The 25113-nt window shown below is 34.9% G+C and overlaps 1 protein-coding gene across 2 annotated transcripts in view; it reads right to left on the reverse strand.

Annotated features, from left to right (window-relative positions):
- ALCAM (activated leukocyte cell adhesion molecule) overlaps positions 1 to 25113 on the reverse strand; it is a 196547-nt gene that overhangs the window by 49531 nt on the left and 121903 nt on the right. For both annotated transcript variants that reach the window (XM_036447638.2, XM_036447634.2), the window contains exon 2: positions 952 to 1052. In XM_036447638.2, the coding sequence (XP_036303531.1) occupies positions 952 to 1052 (101 nt within the window). The remainder of the gene's footprint in view (positions 1 to 951; positions 1053 to 25113) is intronic.

The following is a 25113-nucleotide window of genomic DNA, read 5'->3' on the forward strand; positions in this document are numbered from 1 at the left end:
AATAAATAAATAAATAAATAAATAAAATCAATAAAATATATTTAAAAAAATAAACCTAAGAAATCAATCAAACTAAGACAATTCATAATGCACCTAATATATAAAAGGCTCTGAAAAGTTTTGTAATAAATGAACTTCAAAAATTCTCCTACAAATCATTTTCCTATTCAAATATATTTTACTATATCAAGAAGCTGGGGCACATTTGCCATTATTTTCAAGGAAACATGTCTATTTTAAGCTTATAAGCTACCATGGGTCTCATGTGATCCAACATTGGGAAATCACATCTCATAAAACACCTTTTGTTGGTTTTGGTAACTAAGTTGAGACATTTTGTCAGCCTAATGTTACCTAACTACTACACAGCCACCTGCCAGGGTAGCTACCCTCCATTTCCAGATTCTTCTGTACCTTGATACTTGGAAAAATATGAATTTGCTGTTCAAAAAAAATGGATAAAGTCAACAATGTTAAATGTAAAAGGGACCTACCATATCAACACAGTTCTGAGACTAAATCACCAGAAATGAGTGTTTGTATTGATGATTAATTTTCAATGAATACTTGGGTGCGCTGGCCATGGCAATAGGCACACTAAGCAGAGCATGAGCTTGTGGCTGCTGTCTCCCAGGAGACTTGTCCTGTGCACCACGTGCTTCTCTCTGGAACTCTGCCTTTCCTTCCACCCTAACACTTAAGGTTGGATTTTTTCAGATCAATATGACCTAAGAATTAGGTGTTTATTGGCTTTATTTTAAAATAGCATTTGCTATGTAAAACTTAGGAATTCTTTTCATATATTGAACACATGAATTCTACCTTCTTACATTGGTACTACAGCTGAATATTTCCAATATGTTCACTTGAAATTCACATTCACTCACAGATGGAATTTTATTTCAAAAACTAGAGGCCAAATTAACCAAATCCAAGGGAGGTCCCACTTACATATTTCCATTTGCCAAACATGAGATTCTGAGGTACATCGAGTCGGCAAGGCATGATAATGGTATCTCCATATGTTGAGCTTACAGTATACAATCCAAGGCCTTAGGAAAAAAAGGGGAAAGACAGAGATTTTAAGTATTTTCTTGAAGTAACAAAGTACAGTTGTTCCCCTTATCCACAGGGGATACATTCCAAGACCCTCAATAGATGTCTGAAACCACAAATAGTACCAAGCCCTAAATAGACTATGCATTTTTCCTACATATAGAGCATGTGGCAAAAGTAGGTTTACAGTTGTATGTAAAAAACAGACTTCATTCTTGTATCATTATTTATTAATTATTGTATGTTGTTCCATACAAACAACTATAAACCTATTTTTGCCCCACCCTGTACATACGTATAATAAAATTTAATTTCTAAATTAGGCACAATGAGAGGTTAACAGCAATTATATATATATATATATATATATATATATATATATATATATATATATATATATAAAACCCTAATATGCAAATAGACTGAATGGTAGGACAATTGAACAACTGAAAACCAGAACAATGAGTCGCTATGATGTGCGCTGATCACCAGGGGGTGCACGTGGAACATGGTGGACATCGGCCCCGGCAGGATGGTGGAGCAGGTGAGCAGGGGCACCAGACCAAGGTGGGACACTGGTTGCTGTCATTGGGGTGAGCCTCTGGTGGTTATTGAAAATTCTTTGCTCCTGTGCACTGTGGTCCCACCAGACATTCACACCTGCTGCCAGCACCTAGTGCCAGCCCTGATCTTTTGGCACCAGCAATGGGTGTGAATGGCAGTTGTTGGCCCCAACTGCCCCTTGGGGCTATTCCACTTCCCCCTGCTCCTGAGGGGAGATTGGGGCCAGCAGCCGCTTCTTGCACCTGCTGCTGGCGACAGCCCCATTTGCACCTACTGAGGGTCCCATGTGCTGGTTCTGATCACTTGGCGATGACAGCGGGTACTAGTAAAGGCTGCCAGCCCTCATCGCCCCTGAGGGCTTCTTTGTCTCCCCCTGCTCCTGAGGGGCGATGGGGCAGCAGCAGCTGCTAGCACCCACTGACAGCGCCAGGCCCACTCTCTACTCTCCACTCCATCAGTGAGTGCAAATGGGGCAGGTGCCATCAGCATGTGGGAGTGATTGTGGCAGGAGCAGGGCTGCTGGTAGACAGGGGGCTGGGTACTGCAGCGGGAGGGGCCGGGCAGGCCTTAACCCATCCTTGGGCCCACCGCAGCCTCATGGCCCACAGTTTCTTTCAAGGTGCACAAATTTGTGCACTGGGACCCTGAGTAACAATAAAATAGAACAGGGCAGGATGGCATAGATTTCATCAAACTACTCTGAATATTTAAACTTATGAATTGTTTATTTCTGGAATTTTCCCTTTAGTATTTTCTGACCTTGGCTGTTCTTGGTAACTGAAACATAAGAAGTGAAGTCTTGGATTACGGGTCAGGAGAGACTGCTGTAAATAACTTCATTTTAAGATGCATATCTTAATGAAGGTTATTATCATTTTATCTTAAATGACATATTAAAAGTGTGAAGCTAGAACATATATACTAGTACTATCTGAATATCATCAGATCTTATTTAGTTACTAAGCCTTGACTGTCACAGAATTCAAATTTACAGCCTCCCTCCTCCAATTTTATCAGGGCATACAGTGTATTCCCAATGAACACAGTGAAATCTGTATTTTTTAAAATATATTTTAATTGATTTCAGAGAGGAAGAGAGAGAGAGAGAAAGGGGGGGAATGGGGGAGAGAGAGAGAGAGAGAATGGGGTAAAGAGAGAGAGAGAGAGAAACATCAATGATGAGAATCATTGATCGACAGCTTCCTGCACACTCCCCATAGGACCACTTGAGCCCACAACCAGGGCAAGTGCCCTAAAGAGGGATCTGATTGTGACTATCTGGTTCATAGGCTGACACTCAACCTCTGAGCCACAAACAGCCAGGCTCTTTGTATTTCATAGGAAAACCACTCACTATATTTCAAAGAAGTGTGGAACTAGACAAAGACAAACATGTATTAAATTATCAAAACTAACTTAAAATATAATTGTTTTTTACTTGAAAATATCATCATATTTATCTTCTGGAAAAATTTTAAAGTCTTAAAAACTAAGAACTAATACACATAGGGCTGCAATACATTTTAATTATAAGTGGGAAAAAAGGAATGAGAATGGCATATATTGTATTATAGTAGTAATGGTTAAAACAGTAGTTTGGATTTTAATTGTACATAAATTATTATCACAATAAGAATTAATTGTATAAAAATTCTTCATAAAGTATTTTCAAAATGCAAACAATCTAACTTAAACCATAATTTTCGACTAAGGCACTGAAAACTTCTCACACTTACTTAATTCTATATAAAAAAGATGTAAATGATAAAAATATTAAATTGTAAAAAAGAAAAACACCCCACAATTTTTAGATATGTACTTAACAGACTATTCAAATCTATATATATTCATGTAGTATTAGAAAAACTTAGATATTTAACTTAGGAATATCTAAGTCATTAGTACTTAGGATACATCTCAGATTTTTTTACCTGATATTGTTTACCATAATCTTTAAGATTAATATTTTTATAATTAAGATATGCCATAATTGGATATAAAATGAAGGGGCTAAATTTAACGGTGGAGAAAAAATATTTTGTCCACCAGGTGGTGCTAAAGTGCAAAGCTAAGGCAATTTGCAACACATAAATAAGACCATTTTATGACTTTCTGAAGAAACAGGGCAGGGTGAATAGCATATATCACCATTACCCATGAATCACAACACACACACAATTTTATATTTGGGTAAAAATAATTAACCTTTGTAAAAATAAAAAAAACAAAATAGTAGAAAAATCCCTATTTAAAAATTCTGTCAGTTAAGGAAGCTATTTCCCTTTAAAGTAATTTTGCTCCGGTGAACAAAACATTAAAAAGAACACAAATTTTATGTATTTATGTCACATAACAACTATTTTCCAGCATTTTAAACATTGTTGAAATAAAGAACACATGGTATATCCCATGAGAATGTGGTTTTCACTTGCTATTGGAGATAAGATGTTTACTAAAATTGTTTACTGCATCTTCAATGCTATAATATAAAAATTACTTCAATATTTTTTAAATTGCTTAGTCTTTCCCATGTTGTAACTGTAATTCCTTTTAACTTCAATCAATTGAAAAGTATAAGTTTATAAATGAAGAGATGATTTCTTCAGTCTTATTAAAATAAAAAATAAGAATTGTGAGGATTGATATATATAGTTGCAGACCTGCAAACTAACTAGAGTTAATAAACTGATTTATTTCACAACACAGAATAACTTTCTATAATTCTTTGGCTTCTAAATATGGAATTTTAATAGTGCATTTTAACATCTGTTAATGTACTAACCAGGGGCAAGTATGCCAAGCCAAAGAAACCATTTTGTGATTTAATGTTTTGTTTTATTCATCAGTATATAGCAAGGTGTTTGCATATGCAATAACTCTAAAATTATCTGGATCCATACCTTCGATTATGACAGGACAGACACCTCTAATTATCTCATCATTATAAAAGCACATCTTTTGACAACCGACAATGCTCCCCTGATTAGTCAAGAAGTGAAAACAAGTTACAGAGCTTAGGTACCAACAACTGTATACTGCCAGGTATACAGTAAGAAAAGGGAAGTAAGAAAATTCCTTTTCCAAAAATGTAATGCTTTGTTCTTTTATACAGACCATTTTTCTTTTCTCTTCCCTAGAGAACCTTAATGTGCCATACATATATTTATATATATATATTTATTAAAAATGATAAAGCTCTACAGATTTCAAGTCCATAGTGTATTAGTAATGAAAGTGCAGTTACAACAGGGAAGGGACCATGCATGTTTAGTCTCTGCATACCTACGAGCAGTTTCTGGGATAAAATGGGCTTCTAATAAGGTGATTTCTCATTTGAACATTGTGGAGTCCTTTCCACTTTGGTTATCACATTAACTTTAGAAAATCAGGAAGGAGTTGACAACAAAGGGATTTTGAGAATTCTTATTCCTACCATATATTCTCAAGGGTGTCATAAATTTCAATTCATATAAAAACAGGGATTTGTTTTTGTATGGCGTTCTCTCTTTTGAAGAGAAACAATACAACATTTTTGTTAAGAGTTCATGGATGAAACTACAGAAAACATCCCCCTCGACTTTCCTTTCAAGAAGAATTAGGATTATTTGTGCTCTGTGATTTGCAAATGATACTATGAAATGTCATTTTGTTACTTGTGATGACCAAATAATTTAAAGATGATTTAAAGCAGAGATCATTTAAATTATTATTTTTTTTTTCATGCTCCAATAAATCTTTATTTACAAAAGCAGGTGGCAGTGTGGATTTGGCCTGAGGGCAATAGTTTTGCTGACTCCAGCCCCAAGTTCAGGATCCACAAATACAATGAAGCACAACTGGGCAAGAATACAAAACAACAACTACAAAACAGTAAAAAGAGTTACGCCAAAGGAGTCATTTAAATTATTTAAAAATTCAGGCATTGGTTCTTTTAATGACAACTTGACATCCAAAATTAGCCAGGGCAGGACTATTTAGAACATAAAAAACATAAGGAAAATATATCATGTGACCAGAATGAGGCCAATAGATAAAAGACCAACAGTTACAGACAGAAGCACTGGTTTACAAATTTAGGGCAGAATGAATGATAATCCATTGGGTGGAATAAGGGTCCACAATTATGATGATTTTAAAAATAATTTTCAAGTTTGTTATAATCATCGACCTTCCTCTTCTGGTAAGAAAATACTGACTTCCAGGTTCTCCTGAGAGAAAGTAAATGCTTTTAAACCTGGGAGAAAGCTAATTTCTTCAACTCCTTAGGGATGAAGTGGCTACAAAGACAACTGTGGTTTGGTGTGAATTGGCATCCTGATTTCTAAAGATGTCTGTCTTGAAGATGAAGTGCCAGTGAGACTCAAAGTATTTGTCAACACAAATGATTCTGTTTTCATAGAACAGAGTTTATTTTTGAACTGCCAAGCCTGAATTAAATTTACCTTAGAATTTCCCTACAATTTTCTTCCTATAATATAAGTTGGATAAATTATTCATGGCTTTGTAGCTTAGAGATTATTGGACATTATTGCAGATATAGAATGCCTATGATGTCCTTCCTCAAAGAGATTAAGTGTAAAATATAGGAGAAATGTGTGTGTACAGGCATGTGCACTTCTATGTCATATTTACATGTACATGCATATGATATGAGTCTTTAAAATGGGTTAGAAAATAACTATAATTGATGTGTTCTATAAATTAAGGTATTGTTATAAATGATTAATACTAATGTTTCTATAAAAATATCCTGACATAAAATAAATTATAAAATCATACTATATTTGAAAATACATGCATACTTATTTAAATGTTATGAATAATCATTAACTAAAGATAGAGAACAATAGAACTAAAAGGCTACATAGAAGAATTCAGTGAAAATACATGGGAAAACCACAGCATAAGAAAAATCTCTCGACTAAATAATTCTGACATACAGAATCTCAGGCAAGTGATCACAAAATATAATTGACTCAAAGTTTATAAGAAATAACTCTGTTATACAGAAATGTTAGGTAAATTTATTTGTGCAAATGAATTGTTGGGGGGAAGTAGATAGAAATAAAGTTATTCTTAGAAGTTACTTTCACACTGCCAAAACCGGTTTGGCTCAGTGGTAGAACGTCGGTCTGTGGACTAAAAGGTCCCGGGTTCGATTCCGGTCAAGGGCATGTACATTGGTTGCAGGCACATCCCTGGTAGGGGGGGTGCAAGAGGCAGCTGGTTGATGTTTCTCTCTCATCGACATTTCTATCCCTCTATCTCTCTCCCTTACTCTCTGTAAAAAAATCAATAAAATATATTTTTTTAAAAAGAAGTTACTTTCACACTTACGGTATTTTATGAATTTGACAGGTATATATGCTAGTGTCCCAATATGCTTTATTAATAAATTAAGATATGTACAACTCTAACTAAAACATGCAAATATTTGGTACATCCGTTTATAGCAATATTTCTCAACTTCATCACCACTGACTTTTGGTTGAATACCGGTACATCTTTACTGTGGGGGACTGTCCTGTGTATGGTAGCAGCATCCTTACCTGTGCCCATTAGATGCCAAAAGTACCCTCCTCCAATTATGAAAAGAAAATCTCCAGACATGACAAATGTCCTGTAGGAGGAAAATCCCTCAAACTCTAGTCTAGTTGAGAACCACTAGTTTAGATTTTCAACAATTGGCTTCCTTCATTCTATAAAATGTGGTTTCCAATAAAGGGAATTTTGTTACAAAATAAAACTAAATAGCATTCAGTAGGACTGAATATGAATGAGGGGATGGATCTAGAAAAGGTGCAAAAAATACCTTGCTATTATCAAATTCAAATTTTTTCCTTCACAAAACATCTCATATTAAACTATACATGGGCATTGATTCCTGAATCTAGGAATTTGAGATGCAATTTCTTCATAGAAATTTCAAGAAACATTCTAAGAAATCTAACTCATGTGCCACAAATACAAATTATACATGCTATATGTACTTTCTAAACTGTACATATGACATTTTAATTTTATTTAATATGATAATATATCATAATTCTTTTAATAGAGAGTGAAGTAGATAGCTTAAAAGTATCTTCTAAACCTGTGATTTTATGATTCAATGACACAAAGTTATTTCACATTTTTCCCCATACTTTATTGCATTAGACAAGAGTTTAAGATATTTGTCAAGGTCATGTAATATAAAACAAGTAAGACTGTGTGTGTGTGTGTGTGTGTGTGTGTGTGTGTGTGTGTGTGTTACAAGGGCCTGTAATTCCAATGTAATTTGGAAAGGATGGCAGATGGGAAAAGAGAGCTGATGAAACTTAATGCTATTTTTGAGAAATAGATAAAAGGGTGTTTCTCCTCTCTTTTTCTTTTTCAATTTCCTTTCAGTAAATTTAAATAGTTGGGGGCCAAGTTGTGTCTTTGCTGAATCTGAGCAGGGATATATTTGCTTAACATTTACTTTCTGCATTGCCTTTCAAAGGATCATATATCATAAAGTAGGTATGACTATATAATTCCTACAAATAAGAAAATCAGTAATATATATGTTCATTACACTGTATTGTTATATACAATGGTGAGGACATTATGGAATAACATTTAGAGGAAAGAGGACCAACTTATTAAGTTATAAAATACTGCTGGTACACAGAAATATATTTTAAGATATGTGCTCTTCACTCCCTTCCAAATTTGGTATATTATAATGCTAAAAATATTCAATTATTTTAAAAGTATAGGTCAATGTAAGAATTCATATTATGTCTTACAAAGGGGATTTATAAAAACAATAAAAATTTTTAAAGAGTATGAGTATTTGCACCATTGTGTTGAAAACTATCTTTTTAATTTACCATTTCCCCATAGCTCAGTATACTATAAGCATAGAATGATCTATGAGGCTGGAAAGGTAATAATTCTTCCCAATTAGTACTTTAGACTTTGCCCCATCTCTCCTTTATTTTATCATCGTACCTTAGGCTCTGGCTGAATTTTTGTATATCCTTAAGGCCCATCTCAAAAATCATGTATTTGTATCTTCATGCACCATCTGTTTGTAGAGCACCACTACATGCACATTGCTAAGTATTCTTTGTGGGAAAACACATAAAACGAATACTGAGGCCTATTCCTCAAGGAACATGATGGAATTCGTATGCTCTGCTTAAGAGGTTAACTGAGTGCTGTGTTAATGCAGAGAAAAGAATCCCAACAACGAGCTTGATGATACTGGTAAAGGCTTCTTGGAATAAATGTCATTATTTTCTGTAGATGGGAAGATGAATTATGTCACCAGAATGTCATAGCAGGGATCACACAGAGGCACTAAGTGACATTTGGTCTCCTCTTTGAAGGCAAACTCCATTTTTTTATTATAGTAATTTCCACATAGTAAATCTTTGGCCTTCATAAGGAATATGTCCTAAGACTGGCAATTTCCCCAAACTCATAAATGCACATAAAATTTTCCTAATAAAATGCAATAAACTATTAGATCTTTTTAATTTCTTTTTACTTCCAACACTAGCATTTGAATTCCTTTTGGGTGCTACTTTACATTATAAGCAAAAATTCTATATAGAAATGATTTAAAAGGAACAGAGTTGATTTAAGTCATACATAACTTATTTTTATTTTTTGAGAGATGCCACATACATTTTATATCAACAAATGTACAGATTCTACTGTGCTTGTTAGAATTCCTTAACTTTGGGTCCATAAATGAACTCCAGAGCATCTGTAATTCCTCTAAAGTAATTTAAAGAGCCCCAAAACTGTGGTATAAAAACATTTGTTTTTATATAAAAAGAATTCAAAGCTTCCATCAAATTGTCAAAGAAAACACTGAATAAAAAATATAATATTTAAGGTTGAATAGAAAGTATGGAAGCACAATTTAATGGTATACACCCAATTTAAAAGGCTAACACCTTTGATCCAGTCATTCTACCACTGGGAATCCATCCTACAAAAGTTTTTGCACAAATGCACAATTGTATACAAATATAATACAGCATTATTTTGAATACTAAATAACTGGAGTAATCTAATGTTCATTAATATAGCAATAATAAGATAAAGTGCAATCCACACTATGTTATACATTAACCGTTAAAAAGGCTGAAAGCCAAATACATTGTTTCTGTTTTCTATATATTGTGTTCATCATTTTTATAATTAATTCATTTTCACTTATTCATTGAATACTGAGTACCTACTCTGTGCCAATCACTGTTCCAGGTTCATGGTGGAGAATTCAGCAGGAATAAATAAATAAATAAAACCTGATAAACCTGGTGCATGGAGTTTAAATTATATATATGGTACTGTTTCTACACACACACACACACACACACACACACACACACACACACACATATATATATATATATATATATATATATATATATATTTAAAAGTTTTATATTCCTTCAAAAAAAGGGGAATTTATCAGTATAATTCCTCCACTATACTGTAAGTTCTTCAAAGGAAAAGCCTACATTTTACTCATTTAAAAAAAATTTGCAGCACCATTTGTAGGAGCTCAATAATAAAGGGTAAAATAAAGCCCACTGCACTATATGGAAAGTAATCCTCAAGAACATATTCTAGAGCTTGTATTCTTTTCTCTGCATTTAGCATTCCAGAAAGCCATGTGTGCTACTTTTTAAAATTCTAGGGAATCCAACAGTTGATGGGGAGAAGTGCTATGGTGATTAAAAGTCAGTATCTTAAAATTGTTTTTTAAAAATCTACTTTTGTCTTAAATAAACCCTTTTAATAATATATAACATATTTGCAAAACAGTGCACAGATTTAGCCTTTTGGAAACATCACTGAAAGTACCAGACTTGAAGGTTTCTTTGGCAACTCTCTGCACATTCTTTGTTCTAGTGATGAGACTGGGGTTCCCACACACTTGTCCCACAGCTGAACCCTGTGTTTACCATGTCATCATTCCTCAGTGACGAGGCTACGAGGTCTATGCCAACATGCCAAACACTTGTCTCTGTGCAGGGACCAACTTAAATACAAACCCTTTAAAACACTTAATGTTGTGTGTTTGTATATGGAAAGGACAATATTTTATATTTTATTTTAAAGTAGGTTTTCACAGTGAAGAAGACTACACAGGAGATTGCTTAAGCATACTAATATTTTTCTTTATACTATATAGTTTGTTCATTATAAATGAAAAACATTTATGTAATTAATAATTTATGATAGTTTAAGTTCATAAAATTGACTATTGTCTATAATCACACTTCTCCTAATTATCTAGAAATTAATGCTGTGTTTTAATTTATTTATATGATTCTCCTAATATGATCATAATAAAATGCTCATATAAGGAGAATCATATAATTGTTCTGCACTCAGACAATTAGTCAATATAATGCTCACACAGAGTTTAAATTCTAGACATGTATATATTTAAATATCATTTTCCTCTGCTTTCCTTCCTGCATTAGTTCTTGTATTGACTCTATTCAGATCCTGAGGACTTCAACTGAGAACTAGCTTATCAAAAGAGGTAGGTAGAAGAAAACAATATTTGAATACTCCTTGGGTTAAAATAATGCAAAGGAAAGACGAATACATTTATGCTGAATTGCTCTGCATATTTTTTGAGCTTTAAAGTCCAGGCTTAACTACTTGAGAATATCAGTTGTATTTGAATGTGATACTTACATTTTCCTGTGCATTTTGACATAAATCATATTGATATCATGAATACAGTTTAGTTATTTATAACAAGAACAATAACTGTACTGTATTTTTGAAAACACTATCAACAGGAAAGCAAGCATAACACTTCATGAAAACCCTTAATTGTATCATCTGAAGTAATGGAAACTTGGAATTGAGACTAGAGTCTGTCTTCAGAAAGAGTTCATAGTTATGACAGTAAATTTGTTTTCTGCAAGTAATTTAATGCCATGACAACTAAAAGACCTCTTGATTTGAGAAAATCAAAGCTGTCCTTGATAACACTCTCAAATCCCCAAGCAACAAATTTCTAATAGCTTTACTGCTTCTCAAAATGTTTTAGGAAAGATGTATCACAAAGATTTTTAGCTAATAAGGTCATCATTATTTTCACAGAAAACTTGACTTAATAACAACCTGTGCTAATTGTGTTACTTTACCATTTAAAGTAATATCCAACAGCATTAGATAATTTTAATTTAGCATTGAGGTAATGAAATACCAGTGATAGGAAATTAATTGTTAAGGCTATTGAATGAGCAGAGTAGTAAACTTCTGCTTCTGGATTGGTTTAATGGTCTTTTCCAGTAGGATCACTTCTAAAATATTCCATATTAAGTATTTCAAGAATATCAGAAAATATTTACATAGGTTAAAATAGGTTTTTGCTCCTTTTTTCACATGAATCCCAATTAGCATTGCCTATGTCTCCCGAGGATATATATTTCAATCAAACATGGTAAGTAATAAAGGTTAAACATCTACTTAATAGGTTTTTCCCACATATTCAGCACAGATTGCTGGCTGGTATCCGAGACTGAGATTTGTGTAAATTCCATGTTTTTAATCGACAACTCCCCAGAGGCATTGTAATATAATTTAAGGTCATAGGAAGAAAATAATGGCTGTCCATTGCATTTTCCCTTTAAGAACTAAATTCAGCTTACTATAAAATCTAGTTTTCTAATTTTGAGGAAAAAGGAGAAATAGAAACATTTTTCCATGATAATATTTTTGAAAGAGATGAAAACCACAGGGAATATATAATTTTAAAGTAATATAATTAATTATATACACCTAGGAAATCAGCATAATCTGTTCTATGAAATGGAAATCATCTTCCAGACTTTGGAGATCTTTTGTCACCTCAAAGACCAAGTAAGCTTGGAAAACAATACCCATGGTAGCTTGTCCACAGTGACAGCTCAATGAAGTAACTATGGAATGCATGAACTTGGAGAGACAATGGTGTCATCTATTAATATTAGCAGTAACTTTTTATATATTCCATTTTCCCTGACAGCTATTATTCTTAATTGAAGCGTGGGAGGAAAGGTGGGAAAGAGAACAGGATAATTTAGGATGGCAATGAGTAGTGAGGAGAAATATAGAAAGCTGTATCGAAAGCTAGTTTTGTCATTTCTAAGGGTGTTAGAGTGGAGGAATGTTCTAAAGAGCATGTGAAATCTGACCTGAAGCTGTCTCCGGCTTTGAAACTGTCCCTTACTCCCAAAGACTTTAACTCTGAAAGCTCCATTTCATAGCACTAGTGGCCACTTGTAATTTAACCAAAGAAATATGTGCATACAGGCAGTCCTCGAGTTACATCGGACTCGACATACATCATTTCGTGGTTATGTCGCCATCTCCCATTCAAAGTATTTATAAATAGATAAAAGTTCCATCATTTGACGTATGTACATATGTAGCTTTATGTTTTTTATTATTTATTTATCACAGTAAAGGTCAGGAATTATTATTTTTCTTTTAATTAATTATTATTATCATTATTATTATTATTATTACTATTTAACTTCATTACTGCTGTGTATGTGCTCGATGTGAATGATGTAGTTGCTTCTGTAGGTGGGTTCCAACTTACGGCAAAAATCCCATTAAGTCACACCATAGGAACAGATCTCCGAGGTAACCTGACGATCTACTCTGTATATGCATAGCACAATAACAAAGACAATAGTGCAAGGAAGGCCTGGAGTGGAGCAGGGGCCAAGTAGAGGGGGATAGGAAAGGTGGGAGTGTGGAGGGAGGGGAGGGGGAAATGGGGGCATATGTAATACTGTCAACAATTTATTTAAAAAGAATAAATAAATAAAATGTGCCATATTTATGCTTTAATTTAGAAAACTGCTTAACGCATCACAGAAGAAATTTTGAAAAACTAGCTATCATGGACAGGTAGGGGAAAAATAGATAAAGGAAATAAGTTCTTACAAGAAAATGGGTCTTCTGTAGACTGTGATCACACAGGAACCCAAGCATGTGAAGTGTTATTAAACTCTATGTGGGAACACCTCTCCTGAGAAAGGTACCTGTAGCTGGTTTTCCAAGCTTGCAAAAGCTTATGTCATATCTCACTGCTCCTGCTTCCCATCGTCACAGCCTCATATAAGCATCACTACATCAATGCTTTCTCTTTACTATTTTGTGAGGTTTGATGGACATGAAATGTACCTCATAGCCCCCAACTGCAGGAAATGCAACTTTCCAAGAAGCCCAACTGGGACACTCTACCAGCCATCACCAAGTTTGTGTTAAGGCCACGCTTGCTACTAGCTGTTCCCAGCTCATGACTGAGTGCGGCAGCGATATGAATGGGTGCAAGGTGCTGAGACAAGGGACTTCTCTGAGGTCTGACTATGGCCAGGCAAGGGCTCCCCAACTTTCTGACATACATTCCTTAAACTGCATGGCAATTTAGGTTATGTCTACCAAACCTCCTTTTCCTTAGGGTCAGGTTTGCATTGCAGTCTGATGATTCTCTCAGCTCATCAGCTCCCTCCTCATTTTTTTTTTTTTTAATAACTTTAGTGTTTCCTCTAGTACAGTCCTTGCATGTTTAATCCACTTTGGCAACTGTTCTCAGAGGCTCCTGACTAACACATGGAGGAAATTAGGCAGAACATAACTACATTAACCCTCCTCTGACATTAGTTTAGTAGGATTTTAATATGAACATGAGAAAACACACACTACACTTTGATTTAGTAAAGAGATAGCTAAATTATAAACAAGTGATATAGTAGAGCAATGATAGTAACAATAATGGACTTTTTATGGTACTTTATAGTTCACTTTATATATATATAATGTTTCTGCATCTGACCTCACAAAGTCCTGTATTTTGAGCATATAAACTAGTATGTTGCACAAACATTATGATACTACATTTTACTGCGAAGACACTGTTCACCCTGCAAAGCTAACAGAGGATTCCAACACCACTAAGCCAATATGTGGTAGAGCCAGGGCTCTAAGTTAATTCTTCACTAAGTCAAATTCTCATCACTATTATAGATATAGAGAGAGTGACTACATGTTCATATTTCATTTTATATGATGGCCAATTTAGGAATACTGCTTGAAAAGTATTATAATGCTTTGCACATTTAGACTTAGACATTTAAAAAAAAATGCCCTATAGATTGGAGGAACTACCAAAAAGTAAACTAATATATTTGATCACCTATCTCTCAATAGGCTGTTATGTAGTAAATGAGCATTTATTACCAGGCATACTAACTCCTTTCTATGATAGCTCATCTAATTTTCAAAAGAACATAGAAAAGTACATATATAAAAAACCAACATGATAATGTAGGCATCTTTCAGATAAGGGGCCAGAGGTATAATAAAGTTCTTTAATGTAGACGAGGCACTCAACAGAGAGAGCAGCACTTTACACCTAATGGAGTAGAGATATAGACTGCCAATAACTTTTTTATTGAAAGAAAATGTTGGGATTCAAATCCAGTATTTCCAATTTTAAAATCCACATCTTTCTTTTCCATCAAAAGTACTTTTCACAATTACAATTTTTAAGTGAGATGAAAATTTAAGCTCACACAAAAACCTGCACATGAATGTTATAACAGTTTTATTCATACTTGCCAAATTTTGGAAGCAACCAAGATGCCCTTTAGTACATGAATAGATAAACTAACTGTGACACAGCCTTGCAGTGGAATATTATTCAACACTAAAAGGAAATGAGATATCAAGTCATGAAAAGACACAAAGGAATCTTACATGCATATTGCTAAGAGAAAGAAGCCAATCTGAAAAGGATAGACACTGTATTGTCCCAACTATATGCCATTATAGAAAAGGCAAAACTGTGAAGACAAGGAAAAGATCAGTGGTTGCCAGGAGCTTACGCAGAGAAAGGGGATGTGTGGAGGAAAGAATACATGGAATACAGGACATTTTTATAGCAGTGAATTTATTCTGACACTAGAGTGGTGCATACAAGGCATTATACACCTGTCTAAACCCATAAATTGAGGGAAATACAAAGAGGGAAACCTAATATAAAGTATAGACTATTGTTAATAATAATAGTAATAATGTATCAATAGTGACTCAACAATTCTAACAATGATTCCATACTAAAACAAGACGTTAATAAAAGGAAACTGGGAGGGCACTGTTGAAAAAGTTAATGGGAACTCTATTTTCCTTTAAATTTTCCCATAATCCTAAAACACATAAAATAATCTTTGAATTAAAAAAAATGATGCCATAAATTTCTTCAGTCTATGGAACATGTTCTATATTTAGATAATGTCATCTATATTCCTTGATGATGGTGCAAAGAAGGACATAAAAATCATCCAGGGCAACGTTTTGCACCCACCAGCTCAGGTGATCTCAGCCTAGACAGCTGTGTCCCCAGGTGCACCTCGGAAGGTGCTGACACACAAAGACCTCTGCTGAACAGAGTGTCCTGGGGCTGAGGTGAAGCCCAGTAATTTCTGTTTTAGGACTATGTTCCCACAGATTCCCAATCGCATTGAGGAGCCAATACATTTGGTTCATCGTTCCATTTAAAAGAGATAGTGTCTTTGATAATTTGTTCACGGTTACTGCTCAAGGTGATAACGACACTAAAAAATTCCCCTAAACTGAATATTATAATATTACTTCTTTGGCTCTGCTATTTTTAACATTTTAAAGACAAATGTGTCATTAAGGTTAAAAAAAGTTCACTGTTCATACCCATTAAAGAGTTCCAGGTTACAGAGATGAACTCTAAGAGTTTCAGCAAGGGTTCAGATGTGTCCTGGCTTTTGCTTAGGAACCTCATTAAAGTTCTATAACAGAAAGAACTCCAAAAGCTACTGTCCTCCCAGGAAGAAATGAATTAATAACCAAAGAAACCAAATGGAAAAGACTGAAATGTTTAAACATGCCACGGTCTAAAAAGCCAATTATAATTTTCAAGCTAGCTCCCTCTTAAGAGTCCTACAAAAATATGGAATAAGTGGATGCTTTCCAACCATAATTCTACCTCTCTGAGTATATTATACAAATGACAAAGAACATCTCTGGAATCAATTTGAAAATACTTTTTTCTTTGCCTTTCTTAAATTGTAGGCAGCTTTAACATACAAATATGATTACTGGCACATTTTCAGTCAATAAGTATATATTAAATATATTCTAAGTGATTAGTAGGACTTTAGAGTTTGTTACTCAGAAATACATTGATGCTTACATTTACTTTTAAAATCTGGAAGCTATTCTACAAAGGAAATTTCCAACATAACACCTTATCTAATAGTCACCCAAAGTAAACATATGGACAATGAAAACAACAGATACACATGGGACAGAAATATGTCATTATGGAAGTGTGGTATTCATTCTAAAACTTTGTAATTATAAGACAATTTATGATGATGTATATGAAAATCCTTTGAAATCTATTCAAAAAGAAAAATTGCATGTACTTGGAAAATAGACTACATATAAATATGGGTTACACATTTATCCAGTATTATTGATGTAATTGAGAAACTGTAAAATATATATGTGAGTGCTGGGAAGAGGGGGTCAAGAGAGATGGAGTAGGGGATGGAAGGATAAATGGTAATAGAAGGAGACTTGACTTGGGGCAGTGAACACACAATACTGTGTACAGATGAAGTGTTATAGAATTGTGCATCTGAAACCTGTATAATTTTGATAACTAGTATCACCCAAATAAATTCAATAAAATTTTCAAAATATTAAAAATAAAAGATATATGTTAAACACCAAGAGCCACATGGTACATCTTAATATCATAGATTTTTTGTTATTGACCTATGCTAAATATTTTCTACTTTTTCCTATGAATATTTTCTATAAACTTTTGAAAATAAAATTTCCCTTAATTCAATTAATATTTCATATTAATTCAAAGACATTGGACAAAAAGCTATTGATTGATTAAATATGTCAGATACTATGTTTCTGCTGGGCATACAAATATAAAGACATTCTCTATTCGAGATTAAACTCTACCAGATGCAAATGAAATACAACCAGCAGCACGGCACAGCAGTTAAAGTGCAGTCTCTGGATTCAGAATGCATGAGTAAGACTGGAGCTCTGCTACTAATAAGGTAGGTGAGAGTTACTTAACTGAAAGGTGCTCACAGTCCCCAACTATTAAGGGAAAGACAGCAGCAGTATGAAGCCCACAGGGCTAAGGTGACTATTATTAAATAAATAAATATATGTAAGTTGCTTAAGAGTGCTTTTCATGGAAGAACTGCTCAGTAAATATTAGCTATTATGAAAGATGCTCAACATCATTAATCATCAGGGAAATACAAATCAAAACCATAGCCCTGGCTGGTGTGGCTCAGTTGGTTGAGCATCATCCAATTTACCAAAGGATCACGAGTTCGATTTCTGGTCAGGGCATATGCCCAGGTTGCAGGTTCCATCCAGCTATCTGAGATGAGAAGGGAGGGACTGGATGAAAGGAGGTGAAGGGAATAATCAAAAACCATAGGCATATGAGGAGTTTATGGGAGGCCACCACTCAATGTTTCTCTCTTAAATTGCTGTTCCTCTTCCTCTCCCTCCATCTGTTTTCTCCTGTCTCTAAAATCAATAAAAACACATTTAAAAAAAATCAAAACTACAATGAGATATCACCTTACATTTGTGAGAATGATTATTACCAAAAAGTCAAAAGACAAGTATTGGCAAAGATGTAGAGACAAGAGAAACTGTTAGTGGGTACTGCCATAAAACAAAAACAAACAAACAAAAAACGAGTACAGAGGATCTTGGCTAATACCGCTCACTTGGTGGGGCATCCTTGTGCACCAAAAAGTTTCAGGGTCGATACCCTGTTGGACCACATGTCCGGGTTGTGGGCTCGATCCTAGTGTGTGCAAGAGGAGACCAATCAATGTTTCACTTTCACATCAATGTTTCTCTCTCCCTTCTCTCTCTCTCCCTCTCTCTCTCTCATCTCTCATCTCTCATCTCTCTCTCTCTCTCTCTCTCTCTCTCTCTCTCTCTCTCTCTCAAAATCAATTCAAAATAAAATTAAAAAAGAAAAGAAAAACAGTAGAGATTCATATATATATATATAAAACCATATGATTCAGTAATCCTACTTCTACCACTTCTAGGAATATATCACAAGGAAATAAAGCACTTTATAAAAGGGGTATTTACATCCTCATGGTAACTGCAGCGTTATTCATAATAGCCAAGATATGCAAACAACCTGTTTGTCTGTCAATGGACGAAAGGATAAAAAAGATACACATACACACATATGAATGCTATTCACCCTTAAAAAAAAGAAAAAAAAATCCTCTATTGATGAACCTAGACATTAAAATAAGTTTACACAGAAAGACAACACCTTCTTACAAATACAAATATCACTTATATGTTGAATCTAAAAAGAAAAAAAAATTATAGAAGCAGAGAGTATGATGGATTTGGGGATGTAAGGGGAAAATGGTGAGAAATCGGCCAAAGGGTACCAACTTTAACTTACAGGATGAATAAGTTCTGAAGACCTAATACATAGTGTGGTGACTAGAATTAATACTAATCTATATATACTTGAAATTTGCCAAGAAAGTATATCTCAAGGTTCTTATCTCCCCCCAACACACACACAGTGTAAATATGTTATGTAAATTAACTTGAATGTTATAATCATTTCACAATGTATATACATATTTTAAAACATTACATTGTATACTTTAAATGCATTAAGCATAAATAATTTAAAAATATATACAGTTTTTAACATTAAAAACTTATAAAATGTCTCATTAAAGCTCAAAAGAATTAGCTATTATGTCCCCCTGGCTTTAATTAAAAGGAATTCAGTATATGCCAAATGTTGCAGGAGTAGAGGAGAGATTGATACATAGATTGGAGAAGACTTTACCTAAAAAGGATATTCATGGTAATCTTCACAGATGAGAACATATTCAAGTGAAAAGGAAAATGCAAGAAACTCTGTGCAGAAGAAAGGCTAGGAACAAAAGGCATGAGCATGCTCAGCCAGTGTGGCTTGACATTGAGGGCATGTGAGAGGCAACAGAGGAAATACAGCTGGGAAAGGAACTCTGCGGGTGATACTTTGAAAACCCTTAAATAATAGCTGAAAGAATTTGGACCTTATCCCGTAAGGAGTGAGGAGGCAATAAAAGGATGGCAGTGAAGTGGTCAGATTTCGGCTGCAGCCTGGAGGATAACCAGCTGGAGAAGGAACTGGGGGAGGTAGAGCTGTTAGGGAGTTAAACTGTTTAGGTCAGGTAATCACAGTGAAATAGGGACGGGAATGAAGAAGGGGAAGCATGATGAAGAAGAGACATTTCCAAAGTGTACCTGACAGGAGCGTCAGTAAGTTTGCTCTAGGAAGCAACTACAAAGTTCACATTTCCCAACACAGCTAGGTACACTGCTCACACGGAGAACAGCTAACACTCCGTCTCTGCAGAAGCACCTCATACACTGTGTGTGAAATCACACGCTCGCTGGGCAAATAAGAAAGCTGCCGTTCTGTGTTAGCTCTTTGGAGAAGCTTGAGACTAAATAAGCAGAACAGTCCAAAGCAAATATTAACTCTGTTGGCGTTAGGTGCCTGGATTTCTAAACTCGGATTGTTAATGGTAATGAGCATTTTTACTTTAACACATGCAAGACCTCTTTGGTAAAACCTATGCACTACAGAAAGAGAAAAGCCCAAAGCTAGAACTTAATAGCCATAAAAAAATACTGCTTTTTTATGGCTTTTTACTTACCAATTAGAATTTTGATAAAGTTTAAACAGGAAATGTAAAAGAAAAAGACATAAAATTGTGCTCTTCTGTCACTAGTTATCTTTCTTCTATAGAGCAGTTCCTGAATTCTTTTGAGATTCCCGAAGTGTTCTGCAAACACCAATGAGTGGACTAAGGACTTCATGCAAAGGTCTGATGTAAAGGGCAAAGCCATGGTGCTATTATTGTTTAAACATTCCAATTCCCAGGTGATAGTGTGACCACAGAGATTTGCCAGTCCTAGTGCTGCCAAGCTGCCAACTTCAGTTACTAGTGGATTTCAGCTTTCATTTGATGCACTATGCCTCTCCTATACAGGGAGGGAGTGGGAAATATTGCTTATATATCTTTCAAATATCTCTTTCGAATGTTGCTGGTAGCTGGGAATTAGCAGCCTCTGGTGGTGGTGGTGGTGGTGGTGGTGGTGTGTGTGTGTGTGTGTGTTTCTTTCCCTGCTGTACAAAGGAGTAATTGAGCTATCTGTGCTCCATCGATCCCACTAACCTGCACCTGCCTGGCTGATGGCCTTGCTCCTATTCACTATTCACTTGCTTCTGTGTGGTTTCCTTAAATGCCCCAACTCTGGGAAATGATTTCCAAAATGTTGGCCTCAAACCCCCAATATCAAGGACTGTCATGTCCCACAGATCTTTATTTAAAACTCCATTATTGCCCACCCAGTGTGGCTCAGTGGTTGAGCATTAACCTATGAACTAGGATGTCTCGGCTCAATTCCCCATCAGGTTGTGGGCTCACTCCCAGGGTGGGGTGTCCAGGAAGCAGCTGATCAATGATTCTCTTCCATCATTGATGTTTCTCTCTCTCTCTCTTTCTCTTCCTCTCTGAAATCAACAAAAAATATATTTTTAAAAGTCTGCCATTGATGTTATGCAGCAGATGATATCTTGATAAAATATCAGTTCTATAAGTTGTAGTTGAAAGAACACTGGCATAGGAGTCTAGTTTTGTCTCATCTTTACCTCAACTCATTGTAATCCTGCCTTCCTGGGCCTCAGTTTATTCATGGATCATATGATATAAAACAAGGCTTAAATAGTCTAGGATTCACATTCTCCAATATGAGAAAAGCATAAAGTTAATGCTTGGCTGGGATTTGAAACCATATTACATTTGTGTCTGGACTGGAAAAAGCTTACAAAAAGAGAATGTCATATTTCTCATTTCAGAACTTAATTTACTATTGGAGGTTCCCATGAATATTTTAGTAACTTGACAATGAACAAACTTTGGTTGGGATTTTAACTCTATATCAGGTGATAAATATTTTTACATATAACTTGGTTTCCTCTAGATTGGGTACCACTATCATTTAATAATCGTTGAAACTTTTCATAATAGTTCCTCAGCCTGTACTATGTTTTGAGTGTTGGCAAGTACCCTGTTCTATATCTCTCTGATAGTACTATGATAATAAGCTCATGAGTTTAGAAATAATGCTGCAAAAATTCTGAACCAAGAAAAAAATCATTTTGTTTAAATATGTAACAAAGTTAATTAATGTTATTTTATCTTAATTGTTTTCATTACGGATAATAAACATTAACTGCTTTTCAAAATTAGAGTAATATTTTATGTATTTAAGATTATCCTAGCTATAATTTTCTAGGTAATTCAAATGTAACCCCTATGTTGCATAGATTTTTAATTATTTTACAAGGAAAACATTTGTACCAGGTTGCTTACTCTCCTGACTTCAAATATGACAATAGCTAACATTTTGTAGTGTTTGAACATGCACATACCAAGTACGTCACCAAGTATACCACCTTTTAAAGTCAGTGATATTCAGGCTATAAATAAACTTTTCGGTGATAACTCAGTTATTTCCATAAGTGTATTATGCTATAATTCAGTGAGGATCTGGGTAACTGCTAAAATGATTAAACCTGTTTGCCAGGATACTAAACAGTCCCACCCCAACAAGATTTTGAAATTGCTGTTTTGTGTGAGGTGATTGATCTTCTTTCTCACTCTTCCTGTCACTCCTGCTAACAGCTCACCTTGCACAGCACTTCAGAGCCTACGGAGCACTTTCCCATGCCCTGCTCCATACTGACTGCCTTGCAGTCCCTTTCCAATTTGCCACCAAAGTGCCAGGCCTTTGAAAACAAGATAATCAAACTTAAAAAGAGATTCTATTTAGAGAGTAAACAGTCTTGGAGTGAGGGCCCCAAGGAGTTGCCTTCAGAATAAGGTTTAGTTCATGGACATCAGCATTTATTTTGGCTGCTCAGAACCTTTCCATTTCCCGTGGGTTCTGGGCTGGGCCCTGAATGGTTGAGGTTGGCAGGTAAGAAGCCTCTGGCTTTATGAACTATTTCTGCCACTGCACTTTTATAAGGAAACGTTTAGTGGTTTATAGACATTATACATTAGAATGTGAAGCAACCATGGAGATTATTTTCTGCAGGATTCCCACCATATAACTAGGGAGGCTGAGGACCAGATAATTTTTAGTATTAAAGGCAGAACTGACTTAACAAAATGACCCTTCTGATTCTCAATCCAGTTGTTATTTTTATCAACACCATCTTGGTGCAGGAAGCCACCTACTGCCTACTATCACAAGTGCACCAAGGAATGCAGAAGGCCAAAGGACCATGGGCTTTAGCACTGCTGACACTAAGCACCTCCTCTATTGAGATAGTGGTGGCTCAAGGCAATTCCCTAACCTGATAATCCTCTTACTGTTTAGCAAACTTTACCTTTGATATGCCTATATGCATTGCTAAAGGGAAAATGTGTATTCAAGTAAATAAAAAGTGGACAGACCGAAGTCAGAGTGCTCTTCATGAGACAGACACCTCTCGGTCCCCCAACTCTTAATAATTTATATTTCTTGTCTAGTGTTTTCTTTTTTTTTAAAAATATATATTTTATTGATTTTTTACAAAGAGGAAGGGAGAGGGATAGAGAGTTAGAAACATCAATGAGAGAGAAACATTGATCAACTGCTTCCTGCACACTCCCCACTGGGTCTGTGCCTGCAACCAAGGTACAAGCCCTTGACCGGAATCAAACCTGGGACCTTTCAATCTGCAGGCCGATGCTCTATCCATTGCGCTAAACCAGTTAGGGCTTATCTAGTGTTTTCATTTGTGTGTTGGCCCCTCCTTCAGATCCTGAACCCAGCCATGCAAGTCACAGCATCTTGGTATTTTTAAAGTACTGAATTTTGGAAAGTTTGGCATAACTGATATGTGGAAGATAATGCATTTCCAAGTGTAGGTACCAAAACACGCAATGAAGCATTTAACAGAACCTCTGCCTTTCCACTGGTGAAGTACAAATGTTGTTATCAGTACTTTCTCTGGAGATTTTAAAGTTAGAGAGGAAACACTTCAAAAAAGACGCTATCAGGGGGATCATTTTGTAGAGTATATTACTGTCTAATCATTGTGCTATACACCTGAAAATAATACAAAATAATATTGACTACAAACTGCAAATGGAAAAAAAAAACAAAAAAACAACAAAACAAAACAAAAAAAAAACCACCACATTATTTCTGTAAAAAAAAAAAAAAAAAAAAAAAAGAGAGAGAGAGAGATTGATTTTGGAGTGAAGGAAGGAGAGTGAGGGGAATGGAAGGAAGGAAGCAGAATTAAAGAGAAAATTAGTCATTCTTTGTGTATTAATATTAAGAAGTATGATAATTTTTATGTGCCAAGAGTTTCCTCCCATCCTAATATAAACTAGAATAGTTTATTTCAATTGCAGCTTTCTGACAAGCAGGTTAAGAGTGCCTTAATTGGTTACTGGTAAGTAATGGTGTGGCTGGAAACTTACTGCTTTTCCCCCTCAATATTTCACTGTCAACTAAACACAAAATCAAACGTTTTGTCGTTCAAGTGAGTGATAGGTGTAACTTGATATTTAACACTTTGTAGGTGTCGAAGGTAGAAATAAACTGGTTGCCTATTAACATTTTTAGTTTATGCTCTTGCTGGTCAAATAATCACTCTGGAATAGAAGGAAAATGGAGTAAGAACCCGTGAGGTTAGAATATCTCATTAAAAAAAACACACACACACACAAACTTACATAATGAAATAAAAGTAGTCCATAAATCTCACTTTAGAAAAGTCAGATTGTTAGTTCCTTAGTAGTAACAACTTTGCATCATGTTTATACTTAACAAGAACAACAAAATGAAGTAAATTTTTCCTCTTGATTAGAAGAAACTGGCTTGAATAATTGCAGATTTGTTGTTCTGATGACATATTCATAATGATTCACATATTTGTCAATGGGTTTAAAATTCTAGGGAAGAAATTCGACTGTCAACTAATGTGGAAACTGTGCTGATAAATCAGGTATAACATCAAAGAAATAAATTAAGAGATTGTCACTGATATGAAGTCCTAAACAAAAGGTATAATGAGGATCCTGAATAAACTCTGTGAGAGAAGCCAATCCATAGCTCATTGACATCCTACAAATAGGCTCTGAAAACAAAGTGGGTGTTCTGTAAAGTAATTTGAAAGAAGAAATGGTAGAGGTATAATATTAATTTTTAAATTAATTTTAGGACCAGTATTCATCAGCATAGCAATCAACAAAATTCAATTTAAAACAGTAGTTCTCCCTCGGGATTGCCAGAATTAAATGAACGTAGAGAAGTGAAGAATGCAGAAGAGAGGGGTGGCCATATTTAAACTCAGGTCAT

Source organism: Pipistrellus kuhlii, unplaced genomic scaffold (assembly GCF_014108245.1).
Source record: "Pipistrellus kuhlii isolate mPipKuh1 unplaced genomic scaffold, mPipKuh1.p scaffold_m20_p_2, whole genome shotgun sequence".
In the NCBI taxonomy this organism is placed as follows: domain Eukaryota; kingdom Metazoa; phylum Chordata; class Mammalia; order Chiroptera; family Vespertilionidae; genus Pipistrellus; species Pipistrellus kuhlii.